Below are 21,231 nucleotides of genomic sequence, written 5' to 3' on the forward strand. Positions count from 1 at the left end.
AAATGCACTATTTATTTATTTATTTATTTGCTTATCAGCCACCACATGTGTAGGTACATGTAAATTGCTTCAGCTGTACTGTTTCTTGTTACCTCAGGTCATTCTGCAGATGCGGAAAACTGAGCTATACACAGTGTTTGCTATAGAAGATTATATTTAGGGGAAAGTCTTCCTCTACAGCCATATGCAAAAATAATAAGTTTCTGTGTTTATTTGTTTTAAGAAAAATGGTGAAAGACATTCAGATTGAAAACTGGTATGCTGCTCTGAATCTTTATTTTATTTTGTCATAATAATTAGAAATGGAGGATTTTTGTATGGCCTGTGACATAATTTTCTGAAACAATTAAGTCAAGAAAAACCATTTAGTCCTTGGATAAGTACTTAAGCAAATCAAAGGATTAGGCTTTAAATAGGCAGCCTACGTCCTTATGCATTTTTAAAGCAGTCTTACTTCTCTTAAATATTAACAGAAGTCTGAATAATTTCTTTTTTATTTGTCATTCACATTTGAAAGGTACAGTAATATTTAAATTTAAGGTCAACCGTGTTAAGTAAGACAGCTTTGCCTCTTTTTCTTGAAAGTTTATTTTTCAGTGATCATTTCACAGCTTCATTTGAATACATTTGAATACATTTGAATGAATCTTCAGATAATTAGTTGGAACATACTTTTGGCAAACAATTATTGACTCTTTGTACCAAATTGTAAATCAAGGTAGTTCTGTTATCTGTTGTCTGTATTATTCTACTAAGGTTTTTTAATGAGGAGTGGAGAAAATAGAGATAGTTTTAGAAACATATATGGTCTTTAAGAAGAACAGGACATACCAAAGTCCACTTTTTTGTTCATTCCAGGCCCACATAAGGCAAGTATTTGCACTAGATAGAACCCTAAAGACGGGAAGAAGTTCTATGACAACGCTGTTGGTCTGTTTATTTTCCTTTATAGATCAGAAGTTAATTAATCAGACAAACAAACAAATTGAAAATATCATTTTTAGGAAAACTTTATTTTAAAAAGCTAGGTGGAATTTTGCAAGCATCTTTATTTCATATTTTTTTTTACATTTTACCTTTTTATAATATTTCTATCTGTAAAATACCCTGTATTTCAACTTTTCATCTTTGGTCATACTATTTTTCAATACTTGCTTTCAATAATATCTTCTAAAATTTTGGCATGTCATTCCAGTCAGTAAGAAGTTCCTTCTGTAAATTTTGTAGATTTAAACAACAGATGTTGGCTCAGTGCAGGTTTGAAACACTGCAGTATGTTATGTTGCCAATGCAAAATTGCAAATTGTATATAAGTTTGAGACACTGGAAAGATTCCAGTTTCACAGGCTCACTTAATCTTTAATTAAATTTGGGTGGTTTAGTTTATCTAAACTGAGCTTGAGTTCATTTGTGCATTTGTTATTCAGTTATATAAGTGTTGTGTTCTTCAGAAGGGGTCATGTAGATTATTGTAGTTTATTAAGCTTGTTGCTGATTGATCAAGGAAATCAAGTTCTAAGTTGCTAGGTTTCCTTATCTTCTCAAGGAAAACTGGAAACTTAAAAGTACAAAACAAAAACATTTTTCAGTGATTGTAGAAGAGAATGATAGGAAGGAAGAAGTAAAGGAAAGAGGATCTTTTGATTTTTTTGTTTCCTTTTTTATCTTTACAGTACCAAATGTAGAGGTTTGTAATAAAAATAAATAAATAAAAATATTTGTGGCATTTGTGACTTGGCTCATAAACTTGGAGAATTTTCCTCATTGTGGATGTGATCCGTGAGAAAGTTTTCCCTGGTTTTCCCAAGGCTGATGAGAAAATGCTTGTGGAGTTATTGCTAAATAAGTCTTGCTCCAGTAAGAGTATTTAAGAGTGAGCTGGTTTATTTTCAAATGTGAGCTTTGTTGAAATTCAGAATAATTTCAAATGCAGGCAAGCTTCAGTTTCAAATCAAGAGGTGTTCAATGCTAATGCATCTAGCAGAGGCTGGATAACTTAGAGAATAATATGTTCAGTCAAGTAAAAATGATAAACAACTTTATAACATTGTGCCTTGTTATGGTGTTGTAATATTTAATGTTTTCTGATACCTTATTGTGATGCTTTTTAATTTATTGTAATGTGGGAGTGCCTGTTTTCAAGAAGCTTCTCCACTTCACTAGTTCAGTATTTATTTTCTTGATAGAAGTGCACTTGTAACAATGGAACAACACAGACTCTGTGTTCAGCCAACTGTAAAATGTATTGTATCTCTAGGTACAGATTTATCTTTTCTCTGGCAGGATCAATATCTAACTCAAGTCAATAAGTCCTGATTAAAACTCAACAAAAGTCAATGGCTACCTATTATGTAATCTAATAGACAAAGATTTTGTGGGTTTTCAGTCTAAGAAAGAAAATGACATTTGAGAATGCATAGGTCTACAGTTTTATTGTAGGATTTCTTTAAATTTTATCTGTATAACCACATCATTTTTTTGTGTGTGTGTCAGTCATTTATGAAAACTGTGGCATGCTTATTGCTATCACAGATACATTTTCTTAATTCAAAAATCATTATCTGTGATGTGCTGTGATTACTTAGTCAGTGCTCTATTTACCCAGAATGCTCTTAGACATTTTTTCTCCTATGTGGAATATGAACTAAGAGTTGTTTTTTTTGTTGGTTTGTTTGGGTTTGGTTTGGTTTGGTTTTGCTTCTTTTTTGTGAGAATAGACAGGTATTTTGTTACAAGTCCTAAGCATTCAATGAATTTCTACATTTCTCCTGATTAATATTTTTTAATCTAGCACTAAAGCATCCTCCAAAATGAAGAATTTTTACTGATGGTATTTTACTGATTTTTTTAATTTAATGATTTTGTTTTGAAGGGACGTTAGCTTACATGGCCATTATCTTAAGACATGAAGCAGAAATGGTTACATTGTAATTCAAGTACCAGGATCCATGAAAAAAAAGTGTTTTGCGTGTCCATATTGACTCTAGTCTCGTATTTCATTTGCACTTTACAAACAAGCATACTTAAATGCTGACTAAGGTTGCACTCTAGATGACTTATAGCAACTACTTATAAATTATATTATACTGTTAGAAGGTCCTTCACATGTTATGCATGGGTCAGTGAAGCATTGCAGTGAAGTGGGATGCTCATCTATGTAATGAATAAGTATGACAGGAAGAAAAGAACACAATTACCATGTAAACTCTCAGTCTATTGGATAAGGAACCTTTCTTAGTAATGGATAATCTGCATCATATGTCCAGGCCGTGTTTGTCAGTTGTAATTAAATTAGTCAGCACATAAAATTTTGTCTAAATGTGGACTCTTTCCGAGATTATGTACTGCATTCAGTTTTTTAATTAGTCAGACACCATTTTAACCCTATTTGAAAGTTTTTTTGTCATACCTACAAATATTGTCTCTCTTCTTGTCCTTCTTATCAAGGTGATCTGCTTTGAAAAGGAATCTTAGTAGTATTCAACATAATAGGCAACTATGTACATTATCTCAACTTTTTTATTTAGATACATTATAATGAATTTATTAAAGACAAATACTTTAAATTAATTTGTATACAAGTCTAACTCATTAATAGTAGGGGATAAATATGAGCCAAGTCTGTGAGTCCATCATTATTTTTCTTTCCATCAGGAAGGCAGTAAAAAGCAGCTTTGGATTATGAGTGAAATATTAGCAGTTTTAACCTTCAACTCTCTATTATTTTGTAATTTTTATTCAAACTATAAAGACCTTTTTATACAGGCTGAAAGGTAAGTGACATTACAAGAAACAGTGTTTGATACAGGAGTTAATACTAATTCTAGTTTCAGAGAAGGATATTTCCAAGCCTCTGAATATAAGTAGCTAGTTTTAAGATCGTTTTAAGCTCTTTATTGTCAAATGGGATTTCTTTTGAGAAGATTCCTTTACTTAATTCCCATCTACTATATTCAGGTGTTACTGAATGTGTTTTCCTTTTACTTAATTGCTTTGTTCATCTCATGTTCTAAGATTGTTCCTTGTCACCAAGGATTAAATGCATTTCTAAGAAGCTTATATCCAAAGACATCTGTCCTGTTTGAGCCTTAACTTGATGAGTTATTTCCTTCCTTCTGGCATTCTTTTCCCTTGCTTTATTTTCACACTCATATAATTCACTTGATTCCTCTGGTTGTCTACTTGACAAGTAATTTGTTATGGAGAAGTCCTTCACGTCTAAGCAGCATTAAGTTGTCTGATAGTCATGTATATCTGCATCTAGGTGTATTTCATAATTACCTTGAACATAATACTTTAACTATTTAATTATACAACCAGCAGTTACTTGTTAACAGCTTTGGGCAATTATTATTATTTTTTTTTTTTCCATCATTAATTAAGGTACAGATTCTTCTTTGGTTTTAAAATAACTTTTAAACTGAATTTTCAAAACAGGAAAATAAATTTCAGCACAGCAGAAGCATCATACTTGTGTAGGCTGACTTCACACTGCTTTACCTAAGTTTCATACCTACTGCATTAACTGAAACAAAACGGTTTGACCCCTGTATTGTTTAAGTTGGAGAATGTGACCATTTAGCCTTGTTTCCTCTTAGCAATATGTTTCTTCAGAACTCTGATCTGAACTTCAGATATGCCACTAACTCAGATTAAATTCCAAGGAAATCACGAGTCAGTTGTAAACCATGAAAGTGTTTTCTGTTATAAATAGAATTATTTCATTATGCACACTTATGCAGAAAACTACTAGTGGCATGTTGCTACTGGACACAGGAGTACTTTTATTCAAGTTGAAGTCTGTCTTTAAGGATTTCTTCTAGTCCTCCATACCTCATGTCCAAGGGGTTTGTGTAGTAAAAAATTAAATCTTCAATAATGGAGAAACAGTTTTAGGAGAAGCAAAAACTACTCAGATACGGGATTTTTTTGAAAGAATGTTTGATTCTATTTTGCTGTCTGAAAATTTATACTTAAAAAGAAACAATGCACACTTTTTCAGGACATAAAATACCAATAAACAATATCTGAAAATGGAGGAATTAGCTCCTTTATGAACTCTTTTCAGAATTTGCACATAAAAAAAAAAAAAAAAGGCAGAATATTCCTATTTTTCAACCTGAAATGTTGACTCTTCCTAGAAACAAGATTATATTAATGGAGAACTATAATTACTGCCCAGTCCTAAAACCGCGCAGGATGATATATTCTTCCGGAATAAAGGAAGTAGAAAAGGAAATTTGCACAATGCAAATGTGTGTTAGTTTTCTAAAAGGAAAACCAAAAGAGATTCTGTAACATTAGACTGGAAAATTTAGGCTGGAAAAAAGGAAAATAAAAATAAAGGAGCTGAGAAATAAATTAGCCAGTAAAAAAGCAGAAATAGTAGTAATGCCTTTCCATGTGTTTTTCTGGGAAACAGGTCATGGTAAAGAAATCAGGTTTATTTATTTTATGAAATTCTAAGCTATATTAAAAAAGATAACTGCCATGTCACAGGCCATTCTAGTTAAATAGATAATGATAAGTAATAGAAATAAAGCATATATATTAAATGGCTATGAGCTGGCTACCTGGGAGGTAGTAAAAAAAATGTCATCAAGGAAGAATCATCATGAAAGGCACACAGTCTTCCAGAACTCTACAAGGATCACTGTAAAACCAACACTATGCAGCTTCTTTCTGCATGGAGTAAAAGTAAATGTAAGACTATTGCTGATAAAATCTTTGAATGACACAAAAATGACAGAATGGTGAATGAAGATAAGAACCATGCATTCTGTATAAATAACCCAGATTGTTTGATAACTTGTGCCACTCAATGCAATAAATGCAAAGCCCTACAAGTGGAACTGAAGTGGATTGGACTGTATCCAGGAGGACCATAGCTCTGTAAACTATGAGTAAAGCAGCTCAAAATAGAGTTCTCAAAGCAGTAATGAGCAAAAAAAAAAAAAAAAGCTTGATACAACCCATAAGTAGATTACTTATATGTAATTAGAAGATTAAAAAAGTTAAATTTATGTCAGAGGTTGAGGGTGATGGTGATGTTAGTATTATTGAAATATCCATCTTAATTTTATTTGTATTTTTACAAAGTCTTGGAAAGATAAAAAGAGCAAGTAACATTGGGGGAGAAAAGGTTTTACATTGAAAAGTTTTTTTGCTATTTAGTTTGTCAGAAAGGTTAGATTCATAAGAATATAACAGTACCTTTACAAGGAGAAATACTGGTAACTAACAGTTACTATACAGTAACTAACCAGCATTAACAGAAGGAGGGTAACAATAGTCAATGTTTTGAGATTGAAAGTGCACACTACCAAATTAAGGACAGAGTTTTGACATTATGATTAATAACTGGAATTTTTAGTCAAGGAAATAGGTGGTATTTTCTACTTCTTCATCACTTCAGTTCAAAAGGATATGCTGTCATGGTTTGACCAGGACACATGCTTTCAGAAGGATGCACTTTAGGCAAAGTTAAACTGCCGGGTTCGGTACAGTGGTACTTCACTTTAATGGCCTGAGTTCTATTGGAGGTCTGGTGGTCTTACTGAACCCAACTTAATGTAGTGACTCTGCCTTATACTTTGTCATAGTAATGACAACAACACTTAATACTGTTCCTCTGACTGTTGCTGTTAAAACATATTTCCATCCCATCTATACTATACTACAGTCTAACAACTATTTTACTCACTGTGATTAACTCTTCTTTGCTACTTTTAAACATGGAGAAAAATATTTATACCCAGTACTTCAAGTTGCAGCTGTACAGCCTGCCAGGTATCACTGTAGTCATGCATGTAAACTCAGGTTTCTGGTCCAACGTCCACAGGGGTCCTCAGACAGCACAACCATGTCTGTACAGCTCAACAAAGCAAATGAAAAGACTCTTGTATCTTTACAACCATATAAAGTCACACCAAATATAAGTTTGTTCAAAGAGTTTGTATTGTGAGTAGATAATGAGATCTGCATGAAAAAAAGTCAGTTTTATTTAAATGCTCTTACCTGAGAAGTTTGATGCGGATGTCTAGGCCAAAGTGAAAAGCTGATGTTTACAGGAATGACAAAAATCACAGTGGAATAAACCAATAATCCACTACTAATAAATCCAGAAATTATTTCTTCCACAGCATAGTGATTTGAAAGTAGCAGCAATGGGACAAGTACAACACTTCAGTGGAAAAACATCCCTGATAATAATGTCCTGCTGATTAAAGCAGCCTACATGAGGCTGAGAGAAATGTACTGTAAAAACTGCATACCATGCTAACTGAAATAGAGATGGCAAAAGTGGCATCAATATACATATGCTTTAACTATTGGCAAGAAGGAAAATGACAGCTTCCTGCTTAAATAGGCTGGCCACTTACAATGGTATTTCTATAATAGATATTTCTTTTATTTTCAGCAATTGCATATGGTACATTAGAGCATTTTTTCTGCTTTATGGGATGCAGCATGGCAGCAAATTCTTCCTGTAAAGGAACAAAATATCTAGTTATCTATATAGACCAGATCTGACTCAAAGGCCTAGATTTAAAAACATCTATTTATAGAAGCATTCAGAATGTGAAGTATGGCCATGATCTCTGTATTGCCTATTTTGTTTACAGCTATAGTTTGAATTAAATCACAAATCCAAGTTAAAGCCTAATGGGAGTTCTAAATTGGAAGTAATTTTTGAAGTTTTAATTAAAAAAAAAAAAAAAAAAGCATCTGCTGTCTTTTGCTTGCTCAGGGCTTGTCTTAAAATGCAAAAATTGCAAAAACTATACTTTTTTCTCTTAAAAGGGATTTGTCTAATTTTTTCAAGGTAGAATACTATTAGATTTTTAAATGTATTTGAATATATGCAATATATTCAAGTTATTAAGTTACAATAAAATAAACTAACTATATCCTAAAGCAAAGCTGTGATAAAAATAGAGCTTTCATTCACAAAGTAAAAATATTAATGAAATTACCATCTGCAAAAGTTCACTTCCCTCAGTAATAAGTAAAATAACATATTTAATTAGTTATTACATAGATATTTAAAATTATATTTGAACCATTTGGTGGTTATGATCATGATAAGACATCAATATAAGCAATTAGAATATGGGGGATTCAGCATATCCTACTGGCCCTTCATAAAATCTCTAGTCACCAGGTTCGTGATTCAACAGCAGAATGAAAACTAAAAATAAATAAAATAAAAATTAACTTGTCCATGACAGATTATTTTGACATTAAAGTGTAGCTGCTTTTTTTTTTTTTTCCTTCCCCACTAGATGGAAAACCTTTCAGCTCAAAATGTTAAAATGAGCCATAGTTTATTTTGGGAAGGCTCTGTTCACACATTATGCAGGAGTAAGCTGTAAGACAGAGCTGAAGAAATTCTGCAGTGGTTACTGAACCAAAAATAAGCTCTTATTTTGTACAAGTAATAAGATAAATTACTTAAAGCATATCGGACCAACACGGAAGTACATAGTTAGATACTTTGATATACATAGTTAGGCAATTGTCTGTGACAGACTTTTTCTTGATAATGGTCTGCAGTTGATTTACTAAGTCTTGATTTTTACAGTCTCAGTTACTGTTGAGCCTTCTGTAATACCACCTTTTGCATGTAATTAAAATGATTATTCACAGAATGCTAAAAAAAAAAAAATACAAAAAACCACATTGTCAGATGGTGCAGAGCATAGAATTATTTTAAAGAAAACTTGGGGAAAAAATAAATTATAGGCAGTTCAGTATCAGGAATGAATTCAGAGTCTTGAGTGGAGAGGGAACTAAAACTTGTCAAAAATAAACGTATTCAGGGCTTTCTCAAATCCAGAGGTGTTGGGTACAAGGAAAGAAGAGGAACTATCCACAGTAGTAGATGCATCTATCTTTCATCTCAATGTTCTTCTCGGCCAGTTTTGTCTGATGTTTTGAGAATACGTTCAGGACTGTCATGAAGAAATTTCCTGATTGCAAAAAGATATGAGGAATTGTCAGTGCAATGGAAGCTTATGTCTTTGAAGGGAAGAGCAAGAAAAACATCATGAAATTTAATAGTATAGTATAGTACAGTATAGTATAGTATAGTATAGTATAGTATAGTATAGAATCATAGAATCATAGAATCATAGAATCATAGAATCATAGAATCATAGAATCATAGAATCATAGGGGTTGGAAGGGACCTCGAAAGATCATCTAGTCCAACCCCCCTGCCAGAGCAGGGTCACCTAGAGTACATCACACAGGAAGGCATCCAGGCAGGTTTTGAATGTCTCCAGTGAAGAAGACTCCACAACCTCTCTGGGCAGCCTGTTCCAGTGCTCTGTCACTCTCACAGTAAAAAAAAAATTTCTGATATTCACCTTAAACCTCCTATGCTCCAATTTGTATCCATTACTCCGTGTCCTATCACTGGTCATCACTGAAAAAAGCTTAGCTCCGTCTTCTTGACACTCACCCTTTACGTATTTGTAAACATTGATGAGGTCACCCCTCAGCCTCCTCTTCTCCAAGCTAAAGAGACCCAGCTCCCTCAGCCTTTCCTCATAAGGGAGATGTTCCACTCCCTTCATCATCTTTGTGGCTCTGCGCTGGACTCTTTCCAGCAGTTCCCTGTCCTTCTTGAACTGAGGGGCCCAGAACTGGACACAATACTCCAGATGCAGCCTCACCAAGGCAGAATAGGAGGAGAACTTCTCTTAACCTACTAACCACACCCTTTCTAATACACCCCAGGATGCCATTGGCCTTCTTAGCCACAAGGGCACACTGCTGGCTCATGGTCATCCTCCTGTCTACCAGGACCCCCAGATCCCTTTCACCCACACTGCTCTTCAGCAGGTCAGCCCCCAACCTGTACTGGTACATGGCATTTTTCTTCCCCAAATGCAAAACTCTACACTTGCCCTTGTTGAACTTCATCAGGTTTTTCCCCGCCCAAGTCTCCAGCCTGTCTAGGTCTCTCTGAATGGCAGCACAGCCTTCTGGTGTGTCAGCCACTCCTCCCAGCTTGGTGTCATCAGCAAACTTGCTGAGGGTACATTCTATATCCTCATCCAGGTCGTTGATGAAGATGTTGAACAACACCGGTCCCAGTACCGACCCCTGAGGGACTCCACTAGTCACACACCTCCAACCAGATTCTGCCCCATTGACTACAACTCTCTGACTTCTTCCTTTCAACCAGTTCTTGATCCACCTCACTGCCTGATTATCAAACCCATACTTGATCAACATATCTACAAGGATGCTGTGGGAGACTGTGTCAAATGCTTTACTGAAATCAAGATAGACCACATCCACCGCTCTACCATCATCTATCCACCTAGTAATTTCCTCATAGAAGGCTATGAGGTTAGTCAAACATGATTTACCCTTGATAAAACCATGCTGACTGCTCTTGATGAGCCCCATGTGCCTGATATGCCTAGAGATAGTGCCAAGGACAAGTTGTTCCATCACCTGTCCAGGGATGGAGGTGAGGCTGACCAGTCTATAGTTACCCGGGTCCTCCTTCTTGCCCTTCTTGTAGACTGGAGTGACATTTGCTATCCTCCAGTCCTCAGGCACCTCTCCTGTTACCCATGACTTACCGAAGATGATGGAGAGTGGACTAGCAATGACCTCCGCCAGCTCCCTCAGCACCCTTGGATGCATTTCATCCGGACCCATCGATTTATGGATGTCCAGATTACTCAACTGATCCCTAACCCAATCCTCATCTACCTTGGCAAACTCCTCCTTTATCTTGACTTCTTCTGGGGCTATATGAAACTGGGGCTCATGGGGAAAGCCTGCAGGAGTAAAGACAGAGGCAAAGAAGGCATTCAGCAGCTCTGCCTATAGTATAGTATATTAAAGGCCATATTGCAGGACTAATTCTAAGACTATCTGGGTGGTTCTTTTAGCCATATTTAGTTTTGGTTAGTCCTGTGAGGAGCAGGGAGTTGGACTCTGTGAGCCTTTCAGCTTGAGATATATCTCTACAGTAACTCTGGTCTCATTAATTTGGAAGTGCCATTGGAGGAGAATTACCTGGGTATATTAATCAATCATAGATTAATCACTAGGGTGATGTAATGTGTAGGGAAAAAAGTTTTAATTAGAAAAGGTGGTGATAAAATCTCATCTGTAATGTTGGTAGGTTTCTGGTTATCCTTCTGGTCAAGGGAAAAAAAAAAAAATCCTGTTGGAAAATGTGCTTTCCAAGACTAGAAATAGTCAGAGGGAAAAAAAAAAAAAAAAATTAAAAAAAAATTCGTGTGATTTAGAGTTGAATAAACTTAGAAAAGAAGCTAGAAGAAAAGTGTTTTCTTGGAGAGCCTTCCATGTGGAAAATCACATCTCAAATAATTTAAGATGGAAATAGGTATGACTAAACTCAGCAGGCCATTCCAATACATCTAAAATTCAACATTTTCTACACATTTTTTTTGACATAGCAGTGAAAATTCTGTAGAAATTCTCATTTAATGCAAGAAACAAGATGAAGTGTCCCTGTAATGATATCTACATCTTGCATTTTTTTTTCTTGCTGTCCTTTCTTAGTAAAGGTGAATAAATACTGGAAACATAGCTCAAAAGTACTCAGTTAACAGGATGACAGTACTGCCTAACAAATATGAGGCAAAATTAAAGCTATGTTTAAATTTAAAAAGCTTGTGACAGTTTTCTTTTTTAGTTTCTCTCCTCACTGTCTTAGACAGGGAGATGTCTTCCTAAATATGAACTTTCGGTCTTCTTGTGGGATGTATAGGAGCCCCTGTCAATTATACTGAAGATACTTAGGGGCAATTCCTACTTTAAAAATAATGACAGGAACATTTAATATAATCTTATTGGTAAAGGCAACCAAGAGAGTTCTCCTTACACCTCTTGAGCTCATTAGAGAAATTCGCAATTATGTATGATTTTAGTGTTATATTGCCAGAATAGTTAGTGAAGCTGCTAGTGACAAGGCTAGAGCATTGTCAAGATTGTCTACCTTGAGTTCAGCAAGGCTTTTGACAACGTCTCCCGCAGCATCCTCATAGGAAGGTTTAGGAAGTGTGGGTTAGATGAATGGACAGTGGGATGGATTGAAAATTGGCTGAAAGGTAGAGGTCAGAGAGTTGTAATTAGTGGCATAGAGTCTAGTTGGAGGTCCTTAAAAAGTGGTGTTCCCCAGGGGTCAGTACTGGGTCCAGTCCTGTTCAGTATATTCATCATATGAATGTTCTGTATGAAGGGATAGAGTGTACCCTCAGCAAGGATGTTGATGACACAAAACTGGGAGGAGTAGCTGACACACCAGAAGGGAACCAGTGTGACTTGGACAGGCTCTAGAGCTGGACAGAGAGAAACCTTAGGAAATTCAACAAAGCCAAGTGTAGTGTGCTACACCTAGGAAGGAATAACCTAATGTATCAGTATAGATTAGGGACTGAGCTGGTGTAAAGCAGCTCTGTGGAAAAAGACCTGGGAGCTCTGGTGGATGACAGGATGACCACAAGCCAGCAACATGCCCTTAAGGCCAAGAAAGCCAATGGCATCCTGAGGTACATTAAGAAGAGTGTGCCCAGCAGGTTGAAGCAGGTTATCCTCCCACCGTACTCTGCCCAGGTGAGACCTCACCTGGAGTACTGTGTCCAGTTCTGGGCTCCCCAGTTCAAGAAAGACAAGGAACTGCTGGAGAGGGTACAGCAAAGGGCTACGAAGAAGATTAGAAGACTAGAACATCTCTCTTATGAGGAAAGATGGAGGGACTTGTGTCTTTTTGGTCTGAAGAAGAGCAGACTGAGGAGGGGATCTTGTAAATGCTTATAAATACTTAACAGGTTGGTGTAAGGAGGATGGAACCAGTCTTTTTTCAGTGGTGCCCAATGACAGGACAAGAAGTAATGGGCACAAACTTGAACATAGGAAGTTCTATCTAAACATGAGGAAAACCTTTTTTACTTTGAGGGTGGCAGAACACCAGAACAGGCTGTCCTGAGTGTTGTGGTTGTGGAGTCTCCATCTCTAGAGAAATTAAAAACTGACCTGGATGCCATCCAGTTCAATCTGCTCTAGGTGAACCTGCTCTGGCAGGTTCCCTCCAGAGGTCCCTTCCAACTCCTAACATTCTGTGATTCTGTGATTAGGGTCCTCACTGTAGTTACATACATCACACTGATGATATAATTTTAGAATACATGTATGTGTATACAACCAAGAAAATAGAGAGTTACTCTTTAGTTCCTGTTCTTCAGTGTATTCCAAGCTAAAACCCAGGGTTTTTTTATTCTAAACTTTGGATACAAGTTTTGGAATTAAAAACTTGCCCATTTTCCTTTACTCGGTTTTCAGAAAAGAAGCATTTGATGCAAATATGAGAGATCAAATGATTAGTCATCCATAAGTCCTTACTAACTGTCTACAAGCATTGATTCAGCACCATACCCCTTGAAGCAAAAAGGAAGACAAAAGTAATTGTTTCTCAGAGGAATTTTTAGGTTTTTTAAATTAGTTTAAATATGTGACTAGTGTATTTGTAAGTATTGTACATAACACAGATGTGTTTTTAGACATAGAAAATACAGAAAACACAGAAACAACACAAATGTGGTCTGTTTCAAATTAAAATAGAAGGTTTTTTAAAAATAAAACTCCCTTCATGCATATACATAAACATTAATTGATCCAATACATTCAGTTTCAATGTGAAAAACTAAAGCAATTTATTTGAAAAATGTCAAAGCAGGACATTTTTAATTTTAAAGCTTTTCTATCTTCCTATTTGTCAGTAAAATGAATTTTGAGAACCATAGTGCCAGATTTAATGAATCATATTGATTTTGATGAAATGTCATATTTCAGTTCTATCAGTTCCTTTCATCCAAATGTATCCATGCATTTCTGTTATGATGTGCATAAATTGTAGTTAATTTCAGTATATCGTGGTGAAATTTGTGGAAAAAAAGTCTGTTTATAATAGTACCATTTAAGGGAAAAATACACTGATAAACTATAACAGACTGGCATACTATTTTTAGTCAGCTTGATGAATAGAAACTTATAATGCAAAACTGTGTTAAAATAATTCTGAATATTCATGGATACTTTAAAGTAATATTCTTTGTGGATAGTTCCACTTCTTTATGTGTGATTTGTTTACAGAATAGAATGGAAACAACTATATGAGCTACATGAAATTTTCCATTTCATATGTAATAATAGCTAAATGGTTTTACTGAAGAAATACAAATACAATAATTTTGAAATCCAAAAAAAGTAGTGTTCTGGAAATGAATTTTGCATCATCTGAGTGTGTGGGAATCAAACCCCTTGAAAATCATGCTGTAGAACAAGTTGTCTGGAAGTGCAAGTCTTTTCTTCTAAAACTGCTTTGTAGTAATGGCTATTAGATATATGTTTAAAATTTACCCAGAAACAATATTTGGTCATAGTATTGTATGTTTTCTTGCTAGTGAGTTCAAAGTCAATTTCTGCTAAACATTTGTTTTTTTTAAAAAAAAGTAATTATAATAAGTCTAGCATTTCACATGCCTGTTTATTTCTGTGCCACTTGCTCCAATTTGTCAATGTCTTTTATGTACTGGTGAGCCCAGAACTGGACCCAGCAATCCAGATGTGGCTTCACTAGTAATGAGTAGAGAAGGATCCCTTCCCTTGACTTCTTGGGAACTCTTTTCAAAATGCATCCTGGGATGCTGTTGAACTTCTTCGCTGCAGGCACATTGCTGTCTTCTGTCTAACTTGAGGAACCCCTAGATCCTTTTCTGAAAAGCTGCTTCCCAGCTAGTCTGTCCACAGCATGTACTGGTTCTCTGGCACAGAATTTAAAGTTTCTCTTTATTGAACTCCATGAGGTTTCTGCCAGCCTGTGACCAAAGAAATTAGCAGAAGCTAATTTACAGGGATCATCATCAATGAAAAATGTCCCATAGCTGAAATTAAGCCCGCAGAGTTGACTCTTCCTTCTTTGGTGTAATTTTTGTTTCTACATGTGTGATTGACTAATTTTTACTAACTTCTTGATGGTGATGACTAATAATAGACAGAAATTTAGGATCAGTCCATTTTAGTTTTATTTCTATACTGTAGTAAAAACAATGATAATTTATCTTTCAGTTTACAGACAAGTACTAGGTAAGTCACACTTGTGAACATTATTGTATGTGATTGACATGTCAAGTAGGCAAGCATAGGTTTTTTGAGATTTGTCAAATAAGAAAGTTTAGCTTTTGGGTAGTTTTAAGACATATGTCATATTTTAATTCAGAAATTAACTTTTCTTAAAAAGGAAATTATATCTTCTTCAGTGGGGTATCATTTCCCACTCTTTAAGTAGCTGTTTAAACAGTTATAATGTATGAGAAAACACTAGCATTTGGGCAATGTACCTTTTTGCTAGGAATGTAATATAAGTTGGATTAATTCTTTATTAATATAATAGTTGGTTTAATATTTATTTTTTTAATTTCTTTGTATCTTCAAGTAAGTTGATTGTCTAGCAGCATATAGCAATCTTATACATACATATATTTATATATAAAAAAATACAGACAACTAAAGCCAGATTATTTTGATTGTAGAAAAGCTTTGCATTTTCAGAAAATCTACCACGCCCCATCTTTCCTGAAAATAATGGTTATACCCAGCCTTTCCTCTTGCTAGAACAATCTAATCCTGATCTTTCATTTGTTTGTCTTCTTTCCATCACAGGAGTCATCAGGACTGCCTTGCACAACATGGACAGGGAAGCCAGAGAGCATTATTCTGTTGTCATTCAAGCCAAAGACATGGCTGGGCAGGTCGGAGGGCTGTCGGGGTCAACAACTGTAAATATCACACTTACTGATGTCAACGACAATCCACCCAGGTTTCCTCAGAGTATGTACAATTTCAGCATATAATTGAATTGAAAATCATGTTGATTTTCAGAGAAGTAAGAAGCTGTTAGTATTCAAATTTTTGGGTAAAAGACTACTAGAGAAGTATTTGGATTCAGCAATATTTTTCGGTTTTCCAGTGTTTTCAGATGAAGCACAGAGGTGGCATAGCTAGGCAACTGAAACCAGTTAAGATTTATTTCAATTAAAAACTCAGTAAGAGTGAGACGAATGACAAAGGAATACTCTTGTGTTACATGGGTTATTCTCCAGTTCTTTCTTGAATGTCTGTTGAAATAACTGTGTCATTCTGATCCCACAAGTGAATAGCATTGTTCTCGTGGTAGACAACAACAAAAGGCAACACAGTAAAGCAGTGAAGACAGCATGCCTTTGCCACTTCCATACACATCTATCATTTTTTTTTTCTTGTTTCTTTCTCTATGTCCATGCAAAATTTTAATATCACTTTTTACATTACAGGTGGTAAAATCCTAAGCTGTTTCTCACTGTTGAGCTATGCTGGAGTCCATCTTTATTATCGTCAATGCTGATGTCAAAATGAATGTTCTGACATGCATTTAGGAAAAGTATATGCTAGAATACTCTTAGAATATCTTAACATAACCATTTATAGGAAGTTCATTTCTATCCAGCTCATTGTTAGTACATTGATGTGACACAGCAGATGGATTCTTGTAGGAATTCTGAATTCAAATGAAAAAACCTTTTTAAGCCTTCTGGAATATAATTGCACAGCTAAATGTGCTTTCCTCTGCAGAGTAGCTCAAGGCAAGTAAGAATCTTGTGATCTGGACTCAGACATGGCATGAGACCTTGTAGAACACAATGGGCTAGTAGCTGTTGGTACGTTCACCAGAAAGGCATTAAGCTGTTTGAATGTGGTTTATAAACAATAACAGAGAACACAAAACTGTGAGGAAAAACAAAGCTCCCTGGCAATACACATTATGTAAAACCTGGTGAAGCAGTACAAAGACTCATTAAAAATGTTGTTGAAATTATTATTATTTTTTTTTTTCTTTACATCACAAACACATACAAATATAAAGCCTTTGGAACAGAGCCTTAAGTAAAGTATGTTTGGTTTTACATTCTACCAAATTATCATTGCATCCATCACTTTATTTAATACTTTCTAATTATTGGAAATCAGAAGGTAAGGCATATCTTTGAAGAAACATGACATCTAAAATAGTTAACATGGAAAAAAATGTCCTAAATTTTGTGCAAATTTAGAGGCAGATGGATCCCTAATTATCAGGTTTCAAGAACTGGCCTCTTTTCTTCTGAATGGGAGGTTAGAATATTAGGCTGACTGGCAAGCAGAACTGTACATTGACACATATTTTTCTTAATCTGGATTGGAAGAAATACAAAATGTTCATATTCTATATATTTTAATGGATTTTAATTATTGCAAAAAATAACACTGTAAACCACAAAACAGCATTTCATGAATTTCATTAATTTCATGAGATTAATGAAATCTCATATTTTAACAAAGTAAAAAAAAAAAACAACATTTAACATTTTTAACATAAAAGATTAATCCTAGAATAAGTCTTATAGAATACAAACATTTGCTTTATCTTTCCAAACACAGGATTTGTATACCACAGCTACGACTGTAGCATTGCTTTTTTCCTCCTTTTCAACAAGTATAACTCAAACCCGTTGTGGAAGAATGGTAGCTATGTGTTAGTAATACAAAACAGAAGTATAGATTATAGGAAATCAGTCCATCTTAGCATCATGAACTATTACAGTAATGCACGAGTACTGCACTAACAGAAATAATGATGTTGTTTATTTTTCTTATGCTTTCTTTGTATGCCATGGTTTTCAGTTAAATTTATCTTCAATTTCCTTATGAGACAAAATGCTAAATGAGACTTGCTGAGGCTTGTCACATGCAGAACTGAATTCAAGGGAAGTACTAACCAAAACTTCATATATCAAGTGTATAACCCTTTGAACAGGCTGAGCCTCATCTAAACCTCAGACTCTCTCTTGGTTAGTTTCCTTTTCTCCATTGCCATACTTGTGAGTTCTGAATCTGACTCTAACTGTATGAGTACTTTGTTTGAGAACATACTGGAAAGCTCATCTGATTGATGTTTTTATTATTTTTTTTTTACTGTAGATAGAAGATCTTTCTGGCTTTGATAGACCAGTATTCATTGGGGATGTGTATGGAGTAGGGGTGTGCAAGATTGGTCCCCTTTAAAGAAACACTTTGAAAATCTACTCAGAAATAGAGGTTGTAAATATATATGCTTAAATTAATTTACTGTGCTTTTTTTCTGTACTCACTCTAAACATAGATGACTTTCTTTCAAAGAAATTACTAAAATAAGAGCTACAATTTTCCAAACTATAAAAAAATCTCAGAGGAAGAATATGAAACATTACTGCATAATTTTATCAGTCTGATGGTTGCCATTCTGAAAGAAGTGATAATAATACTCTCTGGAATAGGAAACATAGCTGAAAAACTCTGCTTACAAAACACAGTAGTTTATCCCAAGAGTAGGCACAGGATTGTGAATTCAGGAGAATAACCTGAAACCTCAGCTACATTTTGCCTACCAATTACTTCCGTGGATCTTGTACTGATTTATTTTGTTACTCCTTTTCTTCTTCGTTACCAGAGATTTCCTTTCTTTAGAGAGTCCAGTTATAAATGAACAATCTTTTTAATGTAAGCTGACAGACAGTGTTTTTCATGGAAAGATTTTTGCTGTTCAATAATCAGCATCTCTCAGTTCTTATTAGTTTTACCACTGATGGATCCACTTAGTTGATGGCTGAGGGCCCTGATTTCATAATCATCAATTTATTACAGTAATCTGATTGAAAATGTTCCATCTACTGATGACACTTAACAGACTTGAGTTACATCAGAATTTTTTGTATACTTTTCTTTCATTAATTCTCTCTGGTATTGTAGAATTAATAGATTCTACATGTTTTGCTTTGTTTAGAATGAATAGATTCTGATTGCATCAAGATCATCACAATAGGCAGATGCTTCCACTGATAAGTTTTGTACATCAAGTACTAATGATTACAACTTGGACAACGTGTAGGAGATCTTTAGTTATTATGTTTAGAGTCTAATTTTACAAGGAAATTATTTCCCTGATACCACATTTGTAGATTTTGATTTTGGATACCTCTAGCTCAGTTCTTTAGGGTAAGTTGGAATTTAAATACAAGTAATGGCTTAAACCATTTTTATAAACCTTGACTGTTGAGCCTTGTTTTTTTTCAGGGCAATATATAGACACAGTGTGAAGCTATGTTTATGTATAAATAGTTTGGCCTCACTTTTTACTGTATGGTTTTATGAAAAGTACAGAGCCATGTTTGAATAGGAATGTTGTATGAAAATACTTCAGTTAGTTCTGAAAAAGTAAGCTCACATCCCAGAACTGTACATTAACTCTGTTCTGTGCCAGTAAAGTGTCTACTATCCAGCCTTCTTATAATAATTTATTAGTTAATTAAGTGCAAAGGTATCTGTTAATTTTATTTTAGAATTTATACTCAGATATGGTCCATTCCATTTCCTCAGTTCCATATCTAGTTCCTACAATTCTCGTCAGTAGCAGTCAGCATCCCCTCACTCCCACTGCTATGTACTGTATTACTGTCCCATCTTCTTCTAGTGACCAGTTCAGAACTATCTGCCTGCTGATTGATCATTTGCTGCTACCAAATGAGATGAGTAAAGTAGAATTTTCTCTGACTTTCTTTTAGCAGGTCTTTCTCCTCTGTTCAACCAGTAATTGTTAAGGGGCTTATAGAATCCATAATGCCTCCCTTTTGTTAGATTTAACTGAAATTGATCAAGGGTTAAAAGTTATTGTGGAGAATTGAATTACAATGATTACAGGAATTGTATGTTCTCAGGAAAAAAAGAAAAAAAAAGGGACTTGATAACTGATTTGGCTTAAGATTGCTGACATCTGGTTAACTGCACCTTGGTAAATTCATACCTAGTAATCTAGTTTCCCATTCATTGTGTTATTTATGTGATGATGATGAGTCCAGCAATGATCCAGTGTTCAGGTTGTACTAGAAGCATTTCATTCTGGAAAGTGTTCTACATTGGAATGTTGCTTATTTAACAAGAATTCTTAAAATTATAATTACAGGAATGCCTTTTTTCATATGTCACACCACAACATTTACTACCTTTGTCACTATTTCCAATAGCTACTAGCTGTAACATACTAATGGTAAAATGTGCTGCAATTGAATAGCCCCAAGGATAAATTATTACTGAAGAGATTCTTAAGTCTTTTAGTAAGTCCTTAAATTAGGGTAGAGGGACATTTAGAAAGTTGATTTAAAGCCAGATTTGCACAGAACCAAAATATCTCAGTTGAGGCGAGCAGCTCCAGAGCCGGCATGACCTGAAGTGGAGTACTCCAGCACAGTGCACAGGGGGATTTCCCAAACTGGGGAATCCTCAGGGGGAGCCGACAGACCTGCCAGGAGCCCACAGCTCACATGAGAGCCAGCAACCAGGTCAGGAAAACAGGGCATGGTGCATCAGAAAAGGTGTGGCATGAAAGTTGGCACAGAAGGGCTCACAGGGTGGCCACTGAAGCTCTACCAGCTAAACCAAGGAGTGATGACATCTACCCAGCAGAAAGCCATGGTCTCTCTAAACTCTGCACCCAGCATTACTGATGCAGCTTTCCAGACAGAGCCCCAGTGGGAACACGCAGCCACGCAGGTGTCAGGCCGCAGGCTGTGCCCGGCTCTCATGCCAGTACAGGACAGCACACAGATAGGGGAAATGGTGATAAGTTCCAGCTCAGCACAGCAGGCATGTCTCCTCGGTGACTACTCCCACCTTCCCAGGTGCCCTGGCATAACAGGCACAAGGCTCTGCAAGTGGCCCTGAACAGCAAAGAGGATGGGGGTTCATCCATCCTGGAGGTGTCACTGAGGTTAAGTTGGTCTGAGTCCTGCATCAAAACTGCCTCCATAATACAAAAAGATGGGCCATAGTTCCAGGAGACCCTCTTCTGAAGGCAACACAAGGTGCAGTATGCAGACCAGACCCACTTCCTAGGCAAGTCTGCTGCCTCCCTGGGGCCCAGGTAAAGATGTGAGGAGAAAGCTTCCTATTCTGGTACAGCCATCAGATTATTAGCCGTTTTTGATTTTTCAGGTAGGCAGTGATGAAGTTGCTACAAGAATTCTGAGGGCAACCAAGAGAGACTTTAGGTCCTTGGAACAACTGGTTAAGGTATCAGTAGCACAACTGGTGTTCTTCTCTATCCCTCCAGTTGCAGGGAATGGTGAGGGA

General features: G+C 35.7%; 1 protein-coding gene across 4 annotated transcripts in view; it reads left to right on the forward strand.

The window, feature by feature from the left end:
• LOC127380455 (cadherin-18) overlaps positions 1 to 21,231 on the forward strand; it is a 265,704-nt gene that overhangs the window by 174,456 nt on the left and 70,017 nt on the right. For all 4 annotated transcript variants that reach the window (XM_051609377.1, XM_051609379.1, XM_051609380.1 and 1 more), the window contains exon 7: positions 15,715 to 15,882. In XM_051609377.1, the coding sequence (XP_051465337.1) occupies positions 15,715 to 15,882 (168 nt within the window). The remainder of the gene's footprint in view (positions 1 to 15,714; positions 15,883 to 21,231) is intronic.

This window comes from Apus apus, chromosome 2 (assembly GCF_020740795.1).
Source record: "Apus apus isolate bApuApu2 chromosome 2, bApuApu2.pri.cur, whole genome shotgun sequence".
NCBI classification, from domain to species: Eukaryota; Metazoa; Chordata; class Aves; order Apodiformes; family Apodidae; genus Apus; species Apus apus.